Source organism: Phodopus roborovskii, unplaced genomic scaffold (assembly GCF_943737965.1).
Source record: "Phodopus roborovskii unplaced genomic scaffold, PHOROB, whole genome shotgun sequence".
Taxonomy (NCBI): Eukaryota; Metazoa; Chordata; class Mammalia; order Rodentia; family Cricetidae; genus Phodopus; species Phodopus roborovskii.
Genome location: NW_026126416.1, coordinates 17487657 through 17501799, shown reverse-complemented (window position 1 = coordinate 17501799; position 14143 = coordinate 17487657). Strand labels below are relative to the sequence as shown.

The following is a 14143-nucleotide window of genomic DNA, read 5'->3' as shown; positions in this document are numbered from 1 at the left end:
GAAGTTTTGTCTTTTTTTTCTTTGTCCTTTTCCATCTGCTTCATTCTGTGGGGATAAAATACTTGTGTTTAATCAGAACAACTGGAACGCATTGAGGAAGGGATGGACCAAATCAATAAGGACATGAAAGAAGCAGAAAAGAATTTGACGGACCTAGGAAAATTCTGCGGGCTTTGTGTGTGTCCCTGTAACAAGTAGGTGCTGCCTGCCTGCCTGAAGCTTTGGTTTTCCCAAGGCTCATCTCCAAGCCTTGACTAGCTCATTCCTGCAGGCTCATAGGCAGGATGAGCATGTGGCATGCAGAACAGATCAATACCGTCTCCAATGCATTCATCTCATAGCATAGATAATACTAGTGGGAATTACTGTTGATGCATTAAAAATCAGGCATACTACAGTGGAAGCCTCACTGTCAGCAAGTTTTATTGATGAACGTTTCAACATTTTTCAGAAAGTGTACTTTGAGACAGAGGCATTTGGGGCACATTGTTTTCCTCAATCACAAGAATGAAAATTGTAGATTTAGAAAAGACTTTGAGTAAGTGTAGAGGATTAGAAATGCATGTATCAAGGTTTGATTTTTTTTTCTTTCTTGGAAGTAAAAAAGACAGGCTAATTTGGCCCAGGTAAACATCTCCAAGTCAAAACATATGGCAGATTCCCTCTTGACTGCTCACCAGCTCCTGCATTTGGTCATGAGGTACTATAGACTCACCCAATGCAAAGGCATCCTCTTCATTAAGAAGCAATAGTGCCCATACTTAATTGAACCCAATTCCTCCAACACTTCCTCTTGGAAGATCTGCCCGTACACTGGCTGAAATGTTGAAATGTGTAGATTTTGCATGCACGACATCACAAAACATTTAACTGTTCTCAAGGTTCTGCAACGCTTTTTTTGGAATGTAGCAGAAATGTGACATGTGGTTATAGAGGTTTGCAACAGAAAGAACCCAAAATCTTAAGGGTTTTGGAAGATAGTCTCATTTGGCTAGCTGTAGGGGGGAAATGCATGAGTGGATTGCCCAACATGCATTTGGAAAATTAAACTCATTACCTGATCTCCCTCACCCTTCCTCCTTTCCCTTTTAAACGAAGCCTTTTACCCAAAAGCTCTCTTGATCCTAGCTTTTAGAATAGAAATTGATGTCATTTTGAGTAGATTATATGACCATTCACATCCTTTAAACTTTGAGGCTGATTTGAAATATCCCACTTCCTGCTTAGGAGGGGGAGGGGCTCATTTTACCAATAAATAAAAACCAAGGATTTTTGTATTGTTAAAAAAAATTAAAAAAAAAAAAAAAAGAAGAATGCTCTACAGTAAAGCCTGGCTAACTGGAATCCAGCTAACTAGACTCCTTAGCTGCAAAACCTTTTTCCCTCTTTCTGTTTTTAGCCAACAAAAGTAGAGGGGGGCAGTCAGATCAGGTTTGAAATGTCTTATTTTACAGGACACCCAGCTCATTTGTAGTGTCTCAAGTCATCTCTATTCTACAATCTCTACCTATGGAGAAGTAAATAAGTGGTAAATTAGAACTGGTTTGAAAAGGTCATCAAACATAGCCATACCTGTAGGAAGACTGGGTTGTGCCCATACCCAAAGCCTCTGAACAGAAAAATAGGTCAAGAATTTGAGAAAGAGATTTACTAGTTACCCTTGAAACAGAATTTTCCTCCAGAGTCAACTGTTTACTAGTAAAACCATAGAATTCTCCAAATTCTCACTCACGGGCAAGCATTCCAGTTAGTCAAGATTTGACTCATGGGCAAGCATTCCAGTTAGTCAAGATTTGACTGTGAGCCCTTTTCAGAGCCAACCTACCCCACATTTGGAGTGAATGCCAACAGATATATGCCCACCCCCTCCATCAATTGCGTGTGAAAAATGGGCGGAGGCAGGGCTCCTTGAGGTGGATCCACAGGTTCTGAAGAAATGTGGCCCCTACTAAATCCATGTATAAGTGGACCCCAATTCCTTAATTCTAAAGAGACCCTAATTGAGCTTCAAAGCTTGAGTGAAGTGTTCCCTGATGTGTGTAAATAATGCTTTAAAAACCATGTGTCACAACGCAGTGGCTGGTGGTGCCCTGGAATCTCCGGGGGCTTTGCCCTGTCTCGGCATGTTTCGAAGGACTATGGTAGATGTACGGCTGTGATGTGAGTGTGTGCAGCGTTGTGGGTGCAGTGGTTTGCCTTCTCTTTGGAAACGCATATTTCCCTTTCCTTTGACTTTGCCAAAGATGGTATACCAAACATTTTACATAGCAGAAAACATCAAAAAGTCCAAACAGCTTCTTGTAACTAAAAAGAGAGAGAGAATGGGGAGGTGGGGTGGAGAGACAAACTCTTAACTGGGAAAATTTGCTTTCTGGCCTTGTATCATTCATGGAGTGGGCCCGTGCTCTGTGGTGCAGTAAGTTGTGGCAGTAAATTGTGGGAGCTGCTGAAATCTCATTGGTGCATTTCCCAGTTTGTCACCATGGTTTCCTGGTCTCAGTCTATAAGGATTAAAACCAGTTTAAGAGATGGCTTTGGCCCTCTAGTGAGAGAAGGAAGCAGGGAAATGGGTTAAATCTTGGTGTCTTAGAATAAAAACTGTGAAATGGGACCAAAGGATGTATGTTGTTCTTGGACTCAATAGCATGTGGTTTCTACTATGCAAAGAACTTAGAAACATCTTTGATTGCCTTAAATTACAACACAATCACAAAAATATGCTCTATATGTTTCTATTGGGCACAACAGGTATGCCTGGATTTTAAGTTTTGTTCCAAGGCAGGTCAGTGAAATGTAGCCCATGGAGACCACATTAGTTCCACACCACTCTCCCATGTCATAACCCAGGATAGTTTAAAGTAGGAATCTGTATGCACACCACCCTGCCTGCCCTTTGGCCCAACCAAGAAGCTAATGAACTGCGTTTCAAATCATCACGAAGGCTATTACTGTCCTGCTAGTGCCTATTTCGAGAATGGTCAACTTCTGGAGTAGTTTGGCTTAAATGAGAATGCTTCACTTTCTACTCATGCCTGTAGCTGGTGCATGAAGAAGACACAGGGTGGCGGGGGTCCTCTTTGGCGCTAGATGGCTTGTTCTCTCTTCTATTTTCCTGCATTCATTTCACTATGCTTCTTTTACTTTTTGTCTCTGTGGACAAAGGTTTGTACATCAACCCTAGATGTATGGTGACTGTTTGGAAGTACCGATATATTATCAATTTCAAACCACTGTAGAGGCAACCCAAAGACCATCACCCTTGGCCAACCACCGATCCTCTGTGTCTTACATGAAGTATTGGAAATGCAGTTCACACAGTCATTGGGGGAAACATATTAAGCAGAGATCGTTGCATGACAATGTGTTAAAAAACTTGGTCATGTGTGTTTTTTGTAACGATTCTGTGTTACTGTGGTGTGATGTACACCCTCTACTTGGCAGTCTTGTTTTGTGTCTGTCTGCCAGTATGTTTTTCTGTGTTTTGTGTCTCAAAATATAACCATGTCACTGAAATAGAACTGAATGTTCTGCAGCTATCTTAAGCCTTATCTTAAATCCAATTAAACCACAAAACAAACCAAAGATTAGTCTTGACCATTGCAATTGGCTCAATTGAAAATAAAATGCTGAATAGCTGAGGTGTGGTGGTGGCCAACTGTTTGGGTCCAGATTATGATATATCGGTATTCTCTGATGCCTCAATTTAAAACTCATTCGCTTGGTTCGGTTCTTCGCTTAAAGAATTGGTAATTTCTGTGAGATTGCTGCTCCACCCTGTGCTTTGTCACTCACCCAATTTTTTGCATAGGCTTAAATCCAGTGATGCTTACAAAAAGGCCTGGGGCAATAACCAGGATGGAGTAGTGGCCAGCCAGCCTGCTCGTGTGGTGGATGAACGGGAGCAGATGGCCATCAGTGGTGGCTTCATCCGCAGGTGAGTTTCTTGGAGTTCTCTGTTGATGGATAACCAGCACTCGACTATTTTATCTTCTTCCGCAAAGAATATTTTTGGACTCACTCATGAAGCTAGATCTGGATTCATGATAGCCTCACTGACTTATCTGGTTTTTGTCTGGGCTGTCATTATAAGCACTTCCATCCATCTCCATGAGGTCTTCTATCTATCTTCATGAGGTCTTCTAACAAAGAGCTTAGATTTCTTCGTGGTGATGACAGTGTGCCAAAGAGATGAGGCACAATGTCCTTCCAAACTGTGCTTTGGGTGCTATTTGCCAGAGTGTCTCTAGTTAAAACAAATCTTGGGATCCACTTAGAATCAGAGTGGGTATGGAAAGGCATTACATGACATGGGTTTATTTAAGCCAAGCTTATTAAACAGACTGTTATAGAGGCATGTTAAGTAGCATTAGTGATGTAGCATTTATAGTCTAGTAGTAGCAGGAAGCTGTTACCACTCAGTCCTCAGGAGATAGGAGCAAGAACTATTACCAGAACCCAACAATTATAACTACAAAAGGGTATTATGGTAGTGAAATCCAGTCATAGCCACAGTTGACTAGAATGTGAAAGGGTATGAAATGCCCCAAGTCCTGCTTCTCTTGTCCTCTAATCTCCCTTGGGCCATGATCCAAAGCCCATTGGAAGTCAGAGCAATCAAAAAGCCAATTATACAATAATAACAGTCAGCTTCTCAGGGCACAGAACAGGGAAGGTCAAAGAACTGATCTGGGTGACAAAAAGAAAGAAAAAAAAAATTAAGATGTACAATGTACACTAACCACTTCTTTTGAGATCTAGAAGCAAAAACCAATTTAAATACCTATTTTAATTCCTCAAGATATATAAATCAGCCAATACCTTGGCTCTGAGGAAAAACAGCCAAATATTTCCAATGAAAAGGGAAAGATTATAGTCCTTATATTTTTGGATCCCCATCCCTAGTTCATTCCACATTAGCATCCCTTTGTCTTAACCCCAACAACTTAATTTTGTCAAAAAAAGCACAAACTATATCAATTAAGACATATTTAGACTACTACTTATATATAGATCAGTGGCTCTTATCATGTGGATAGCAACTCCTTTGGCAAACCTCTATCTCCCAAAATATTTACATTATGATTTTCCTAACAGTAGCAAAATTACAGTTGTAAAGTAAGAGTGAAAATGATTTTATGGCTGTGGGTCACCACAACATGAAGAACTGTATTAAAGAGTTGCAGCATTAGGAAGATTGAGAACCACTGATGTAGACTGTTATACGGAGACTTAGCATAGGTAAGAGTTTATGTCCTCATGACTGTCTACTCCAAAATCATTGTAGTTGTTGGCCAACCAATACTACTGTGCTTCATATGGTATAGGGTCTAGATATGCATCTGTAGCTTTACAGGTAACAATCTAATCCTGGATCTAAATGATTTTCAAAACAGTGCCTGTATGAGTATCAACTAGGAAGATGCAGAAGAAAGGGAGAAAGGAGGAGGGAATATGGAGGGACTACTTGCCTATACTCAGTATAAGCAATTGAATCCAAACCTCTTGACACTGATGCAAGCATCTACGATTTGTAAAGCTTGATCCCACCATGTATTAGAACTGGAAAGGATTATACTACAGGAACTCGTTCATTCTTGATGACCATTCAAATGAAATAGAAACGACGATAGGAGGTCTCTTCTAAGTTTTAAATTTTCTCTGGTTTAGGCTAATATGTATTTTAGTGGAGCCAGGCATAGTGGCATAGGACTGTAATCCTAGCATTCAGAAGTCTCAAGGTCAGCTTGGGCTATACATGGAGACAAGGTTTCAAGCAAAACAAAATGAACAAAAGAACAAAGTCGTAATAGGCCAATGTGCTTTGGGAATTGTCATGGGAGAAGGAGTTTAACCCTCTAGTTTTTAGCTCATCACTGTGATAAGGATTCTATAATTAATGCCTTCTTAACCTTCAAGTTGGCCCTTGGAAATGTGGTAAAGTGTTTTGTGAGCCTCCTCCTGCATTCCTTTTCCTATTCATTCAACAGAAACCACCAGGTACACATTTCTCTGCTCCAAAAGTAACCATTCCAATGCCCCTACCAAACCTGTGACATCAACATATGTATGTATTAAGAATCACCCTGAAAAAGCAGTTCCCTTTGAATCTCTTCAAAGGTCTCAGGATCAAGAGGCAAATAGGTTATCGCTGATGTTCACACTGATACACATTCCAAGAAGCAAAGTAATAAGTACTGAGATTCTCTATATCATTTTCTTCTTTTATCTTGGAGATATATGTTTCAGAAAAAAGAAAAAGAAAAAAAATGGTCCTTATATAATTAATTCTGCCTCTATTTCCTGACATAAAGCCCCTCAAAATAAATGATTTCATCTTGATAAAAATAAAATTAGGGTATTAGGTGGCTCAGACATGGCTCAGTGGATTAAACACTTGCCACTCCAGTAAGTTCAGATGCCCAGAAGCCACATGAAAACCAGATGTGGCAGTGCACATGTATCATTCTATTGTACCTGTGCTGATAGGGGAAATAGGCAGAAGAAGTCCTAAAAGTTCATACATGACACACATGGCATACATAGTGATGATCAAGATGCTCTAAGAGACATGTTAGAAAGTCAGGACTTATACCCAAGGCTGTACTCGGATGTTTACATGGGTACCATGGCACATACCAGGTACCAAACACCAAACACACATTACACACCAAATAAAAATAAGTGTCTTTAATCCCAGTACTCTGGAGGCAGAGTCAGGCAGATCTCTGAGTTTGAAGCCAACCTGGTCTACAGAGCAAGTTCTAGGACAGGCAGGGATACACATAGAAACCCTATCTCAAAAAATTAATTAATTAATTAATTAATTAATTACTAACTAAAATAAACATGGAAGAATGAGGAAAGGATGTAGTTTTAGAAATCAGAAAAGTAAATAATGTGTTTAATTTAATTGATATGCTCTCTTCAGAACTGTAAAGTCAAAGCAGCTGTAGAGATGCATACCTGCAAGACCAATACTGGGCAGGACAAGGAAGGTGAATCAAGATTTCTACCAGCCTTGGCTTCATAGCCAAACCTTATCAGAGAAAGATACAGAGAAAGAATTCAAGGCTCCCAATTACAGGTTATGCACAGAAGTATGCATGTGTATTGCGGTAAATAAGGATCAGGATAAACAAATAGGCCGAATAGATGTTTATTCAGGGAGAAATAACTTACAACCTAGACAGATGAACACCAGGAAATTCAACCCGATCCTCTCCTGTCCGAGTCACGCCAGAAAGAGAGCGCCTTCCTGGCCCCCTCCGGCCTCCTTCCTCAGGTCACCTCCGCCCATCGCTCCACCCCCCAATGGGCGTGGTCAGTGCTACAGAAGGACTACCTCACTACACATGTACTCTACTATTAAGCCACACCTTGAGCTAAAAAAATTTTTTTAAAATTATATTTGAAATAGATGTTAAGGTGTGTTTGTATATTGAATAAGAATAAGGTAGATAGCTAGGTGTCTGCAGATTTCCCACAAGCTCTACTCCTTAATACCAACTTTCTTATCACTCTGACTTCCAAAATTGCTCTTTTGCTTCTAGGGTAACAAACGATGCCCGGGAAAATGAAATGGATGAGAACCTGGAGCAGGTGAGCGGCATCATCGGCAACCTTCGTCATATGGCCCTAGACATGGGCAATGAGATCGATACCCAGAATCGCCAGATCGACAGGATCATGGAGAAGGTAAGCCCATATCTATAAGGTTGGGCGGTGACTACTGGTTGCCACTAGGAAAGGGACACTACATCCAGACACACTAGTTCCTGGATATTTTGCCCTTAATATTTCAAGGCAAAAGCATGGTAGTCAGCAACCGAACTGGCATGGAGATTAGACTGTAGTTCAGATTTTGATTTATTGCAATGCTAGGGATTGAGCATAGGCCCTGTGTATAATAGAAAACTGCTCCACAGATGAGCTATACCTTTAGTCCCAGAGCAAACAATTAAATGTAATCAATATTTTTCTAAATTTCTTCATGTGCCAGGCACTTAAAACACATGAAAATGAGACACTGCCCACTGCCAAGAAAGTCATATTAGGACACTAAAACCATGAAACCCTCACCATACAAAGCAGACATCAATTCTCTCTCTTTCCCTACAGTTTCCCCATCCCAAGTAGTAGCAAGTTGAATATTGATTATAATATTTTAAATTGCCCAAATACCAATAGGGATAATGGGTGCTTTAGGTGTTTTAATAAAGATTTTACGTGTCTAATTTCTGTCTAGCTACTCTTACGCTGTGTTTATTCTCTGTGAGACATGGAAGTTCTTAATCTGAGATCTTGAAATCTTTATATCTTTTTCATTGCCAGGAACAAAATGGGTTCATTTTTAGATCTTTTAAGTCACAAAGCTTCATAGTGGTTTCTTGGTACCTAAGCATCCTTCAATGCCTTGAAGGGATGACTAGACAATATTAAACAAGAAATAGTAATAAACAATATCTGATCACTTAATATTTTGCCTTACCAGAATTGAGCTACACAAAATATCAGAGCTGGCTGGTAAAATGCTTGTGCTCTGCTTTCATCTGTAAGTTACAATGTGCTTGTCATGACTAAGCAGCTTTTGCTATGAAAAAGCTTTTAATGCTGTGAGAGCCAATGGGTTGAAAGGTTCAAAAGGTCCTAAAACCAATGTAGCCAGACATAAGCCATTATACCCCAAAAGAAAAATGGACAAAAAAATAATTGCTGAGCTGTTTTGTGGAAGGAAAACAATCTGAGAAAATAGGAAGTGCTTGTTTTCAATCAGTGAACCAAATTGACTCAAAAGCAAGCAGATAACTCAACAAAGCCATTCTGGGTTCAACATAATGGGGTCAACCTTTGAATACTGGAACTTTAAATATTTATAGCTCCTGAAAAGGCAGCAAAGTCAGCAAAGTTCATGATTCTGTTACCTCTGCAGGTATAGTTATCTAGTATGGTGAGTACCTTTGGTATTAAGCTGTGCGCTACAGATAAAGGTGTACACAGGGACAAAGGTTTAAGGAAAAGCCAGGCAACCTGATGGGAAATAGCTGCTCTGGCTTCCGTCAACCCTAGATTGCTGAGTCACTGAGATAGAGGGAAGAGGTATAATTGCCTTTTAATAAACAGTTTTGCCTGGTCCACATTTGAAATAGAAATTCCTCCTCCTCCCCCCCCCAAAATCACAATATGGACACAGTTTAAACAGAGCTGCAATATTATTAGCAGAATCTCCCCTCCTCACGGAAGTGTTGGTCTCTGATAACTATATTCAAAAGCCTCTGAGTGTATAGGATTAAGTTAAAACCACACAGCAGGCAAAGCAAAGAGAATTCTCTTCTCTCCTAACCCCATCCATGATCTTAACCCCACTTCTACTGCCATGATTTCTTCTCATCAGGATTTGGGTTGATAGTAGAGTCTGAGGAGTTTGAAACATTGTTTTCATACATTCTTGTGGATTTTTAAGACATTGCTTATAGGTGTTTATATGTACAGTCTTCCAAAGTTATGAGCACCCCATTCTTCCAGAGAATTGGAAATTAGAAGTAAGCTTCCATTCCAGGCTTTATGCAAACTGATGCTAAGGAAGTAACAGAGATGCTCAAACTTCAAGGTAAAGCCTGTGGAAGTAGATGTGTGGTTGCAGGCTGAGCAGTCTTTGAGGTCTTCTGTCAATGGGAGACATATAGCCCAAGAACTAAGGCAATTACTTCTAAACTAAATTTGTTGTTCAGGTACTCTGTAACCTGAAAGATGGGAGAATATTTTAACCCTGGAATCTGAGGAGGCTGGTGTATGGCAGTAAGCACAGTTGTAGATGTCTGATCTGGGCTACTACACCACCTGCCATGAAGTTAAGGGCTCTGAAACATGGGCTCGGTAGCTTCTAACAATGCCTGGGCCATTTCACAAAGGGAAAGCACGTAGCACATATTGGATATATTACTGAGCTTAGGATCCTCTAAAGTCAAACATGAAAACTAGGGTGGGATAGCCTCCATTAAAAAACAAACAAACATCATCATCAACAAAAAAAAAAAAAAAAAAAAAAAAAAAAAAAAAAAAAACTAAGCACATAAATAGGATGAACACAGAGGCATCAGAGGCATTTTCCCAGGAAGAGGAGATTCTGTTGGTTTTGTTGTTGTTGATTTCATTGTGGTTGTTGGTTTGGTTTGGTTTGGTTTCCTAAAGGGTGCTATTTCTTTTATGTAACATAAAAAGCATGTGGTGCTTTTGTGTCATGTATAATGGGTCTGGAATTTGAATGTGCTTCAGAGAGAACTTGAAAGGAAGTCACAGGCACCCATTGAACGAAGGTGTCCCAGGTCCACCCTGTCCTTTGAGACTATTCCCACGAAGAGACTCTGCTCAACTTAAATATCTCTGTAGCTGTCTTGGGAAGGTCAGGCTGTACATTCATGAACAAAACAGCCTCCATTTGCCTTCAGAAATAACATTTATTTTAAAGTGGATTATTTTCTCACTTCAGCTTTTCCATGCTCAGTCTAGAAACAGCACAATTCTTTCTATAGGAACATTTCAAATTGGTCTGAGCTAGTAATTTTCCTTTGCACCAAACTATGGTTATTCCTGGTATAGTTTGTAGGTACAGAAGGATTTGGATACTAAATAAAATTGGAGGGATTATCCATTTTCCAAATGCGGATCTTGGGAGCCTAATATATGTGTCTATAGTTCAGAATAATCAGGACAAATCAGTGTTGTCTCTTGTGATGTAAATACTCATTTTTGCCAACTCCTGATTAGTCAAACAGATGGAAGAAAACCATGGCCAGATGATTTAGTTGTGAATAATCTAGAAATATGTTCAACTTTCCAAATCTGCTTGAATATGAATGATTCCAGTGTCCTAGGAATTCACGAATTCAAACTGAATATAGAAGACCCTATGCAGTAGAGATGGGAAAGTGGAGAAGTGTGTGCAGAGCCTTCCATCAGTGAGTAATATGGCTCATCAAAAACTGACTTTCTCTGCGAGGCTATGGAGTTACAAACAACATTACCACTTGTGACAGGAAAGAGCAACAGCCTCTGCTTACTGCCTTCCCTTTCTCCACAGTCAAGGCCATGGGAACAGTTAATTTCCTGCTGTTTAAGTGTCTAACATTGTAGCATTCCCAGGTTTCATGCTGTATAGACAGCAAGACCTAACCCAAAGAGTGAATAAGTCAACCCTAAGGCTGAAGGGAACAAGGTACAAAATTATGACAAATGTGCTTTTGTAAAAGGTTTGCTGGTTATCAAACTCATGGAAGTGATCTTTAAAAAGGGCACTTAAATGTTGCTGCTGCCTTTATTGACAGCACCCTCCTATGTGGGGCTGTCCCAACAAGAACAGTAAAAAAATATTGAATCAATTTGATTGAACTATTTTTTAAAAAAGAAAAGAAAAAATAGGTCTTAAATGTTGGTAAATAACCTGAAGCATGCCAAAATTCAACTCAGTAACAATAAGCACTTAATCTTAGGACAGACATTTTTAAGGTCCATTATATATGTATGTTCAATTAATACATCACAAGAAATGTCTACAGAGGAGTAATAGTATAGTTTCTGAATCCAGGCTGCTTGCATTTTGACTTTCCCTCAATTTCTGAGACTCTAGACAGTTGTCTGTGTTTCTATATGCTGTGTTTCTTTACTTGGAAAAAGTAGCAAATAATCATTTGTGCCTAATGGTTAATGCCATCCAGGTTGAATGAGGAGAATACCATCATTGTCACAATCACTAGTATTATTCCTCACCAGGCCCTTCTCTTAAACAAGAATGTTGAGGCCTAAGATGCAATTGGCACAAACAGATGCTGCTATAAGCGAGCTAAGAAGGATCTAGAAAAAAAGTGGTGACAGTTCAGTTCAGTCAAACAGAAAGGACTGTTTCCACAGAAATCATTGAGTATTGAGTACCTTCCCAGCATAGAAAGATAAATAATATAACCCTGTCCTTAAAATCCAGATGCTACCCAGTGAGAGAAGTATTTGAAAATCCAAGTCAAGTTTCCCTGACCTTGTCCACTTAAGGCCATGCCAATAAACCTGGGGGAAAAACAGAAAGAAAAAAATGATAATTCTGAATGGGGACGTTTCAAGGTTGTTTCACAAAAGAAGAATTTGAGTGGACCCAGACAGTATATGGGACTTTAAGGAGTAAGCTAAGACCTCTCTTCTCTTCTCTTTTCTAGGCTGATTCCAACAAAACCAGAATTGATGAAGCCAACCAACGTGCAACAAAGATGCTCGGGAGTGGTTAAATTAGCACTCCTGCTCTTCTCTCCTCCAAATATTGTTGGACAAGAGAGCCCCTTCATGCTTTTCTCATGGTATTACCTAGTAGGTCTTACACACACACACACACACACACACACACACACACACACACACACATGCACACGCACATGCACACACACACACACACACACACACACACACACACACACACACCATCCCCATTGTAAGTGTCCTGTGTGGTCTGTCAGCTTCCCAATGATACTTTGTGTCTTTTGTTCTCTCTGGCTCTCTTTCTTTCCAAAGGTTGTACATAGTAGTCATCAGTGGCTCTAATTCCCTACCTAAGATGTCTTGGGTCTCATTTTTTGTTTTCTCAGTGGCGTTTGCTGAATGACAACAATTTAGGAATGCTCAATGTGTTGTTGATCCTCTCAATACACAGTATTGTTCTCGTAAAACTGTGACATTCCACAGAGCTACTGCCATGGTCCTTCCTTTGGGTGTCAGGCTCTGAATCTCTCAAAATGTGCTGTCTTTGGTTCTTCATGGCTATTATCTGTCTTTATGATTTCATGATTAGACAATGTGAAATTACATAACAAGCATTGCACTAAAAAGTGATGTGATTTATGCATTTATGCATGAGAACTAAATAGATTTTTAGACTCCTACTTAAACAAAAACTTTCCATGACAGTAGCATACTGACAAGAAAACACACACAACAGCAACAATAACAAAGCAACAACGCATGCTCAGTATTGGGACACTGTCACGATTAAGTCATACCAGCAAAACCTGAAGCTATGTCACTTTTTTGCTGTCAACATACAGACGTACTGGTCGTAATCATCCCTTTTTCTTTTTTTAACAACAACAACAAAGGATTTGACACACCATTTAATCATTTCTAGCAAAATATGTTTGGCTGAAACTATGTGAAATGGATGCAATATAGGGTTTGTTCTCTGCTTTTGAAAGATGTGTTTTGGAGACAACATTCTTGCTGTGGACAGTGTGAAGATGTATATCTTCGAAGTCTGACTCTTGTTGATCACTATTACCCTGTGGTTTGTCATCAGTACAATTCTTTGTTGCTTAATCTAGAGCTATGCACACCAAATTGCTGAGATGTTTAGTAGCTGATAAAGAAACCTTTAAAAAATTATATAAATGAATGAAATATAGATAAACTGTGAGATAAATATCATTACAGCATGTATATTAAATCCCTCCTGTCTCCTCTGTTGGTTTGTGAAGTGATTGACATTTTGTAGCTAGTTTAAAATTATTAAAAATTATAGACCCCAGCTATCGGCTCCTGTCTGATGTTACACTCACACTGGAAGACAACATCTATATACTTTATTCAGTTGGTCCTAAGAAGCTGGTTGTATTTAACTAGGACCCTGGGTGTAAAACCAAAGATATTTCATTTCAACACAACCCCTATGACAGCAAACAACTTGTCTTCATTCATATAACCTGTTCTAGAAATATGTGTGTATACTGCATTTATTTACATGTTCTTCAGTTAGTGAACACCTATGTTATAGCTCCTTTGGCCAATCATGCTTTGAACATTTGTAGACAAGTTCTTATGAGAGAAGCTGTCCTTAATTCTCTTATAACCATTCATTTGCCACTACTGTGTTTCTGACGCCACCATGTCCACTGAACCACCATCCAACCTAACACTACTGCTTTTCCTACTGCCTGTATCACTTCATTATCTTAACTGACATGTCTGTTCTCTCTACCTTCACCATCACCTTTATCACACACACACACACACACACAAAGAGCTCCATTGCCACTGCCCCTGTTACCACAATAGCCACCACCATGTGCATCACTGCACTATCTCTCCAGCATCTCCTATCACTTCCTCCACCATC

At 39.6% G+C, this 14143-nt stretch overlaps 1 protein-coding gene across 2 annotated transcripts in view; it reads left to right on the top strand.

Annotated features, from left to right (window-relative positions):
• Snap25 (synaptosome associated protein 25) overlaps window positions 1-13555 on the top strand; it is a 75809-nt gene extending 62254 nt beyond the window's left edge. The window contains exons 5-8 of one of the 2 annotated variants that reach the window (XM_051183292.1): window positions 77-194; window positions 3809-3934; window positions 7551-7695; window positions 12201-13555. In XM_051183292.1, coding sequence (XP_051039249.1) covers window positions 77-194; window positions 3809-3934; window positions 7551-7695; window positions 12201-12269 — 458 coding nt within the window. In that variant the 3' untranslated portion in view covers window positions 12270-13555. The remainder of the gene's footprint in view (window positions 1-76; window positions 195-3808; window positions 3935-7550; window positions 7696-12200) is intronic. The other variant, XM_051183293.1, reaches the window with a different exon arrangement.
• The last annotated feature ends 588 nt before the right edge of the window (window positions 13556-14143 follow it).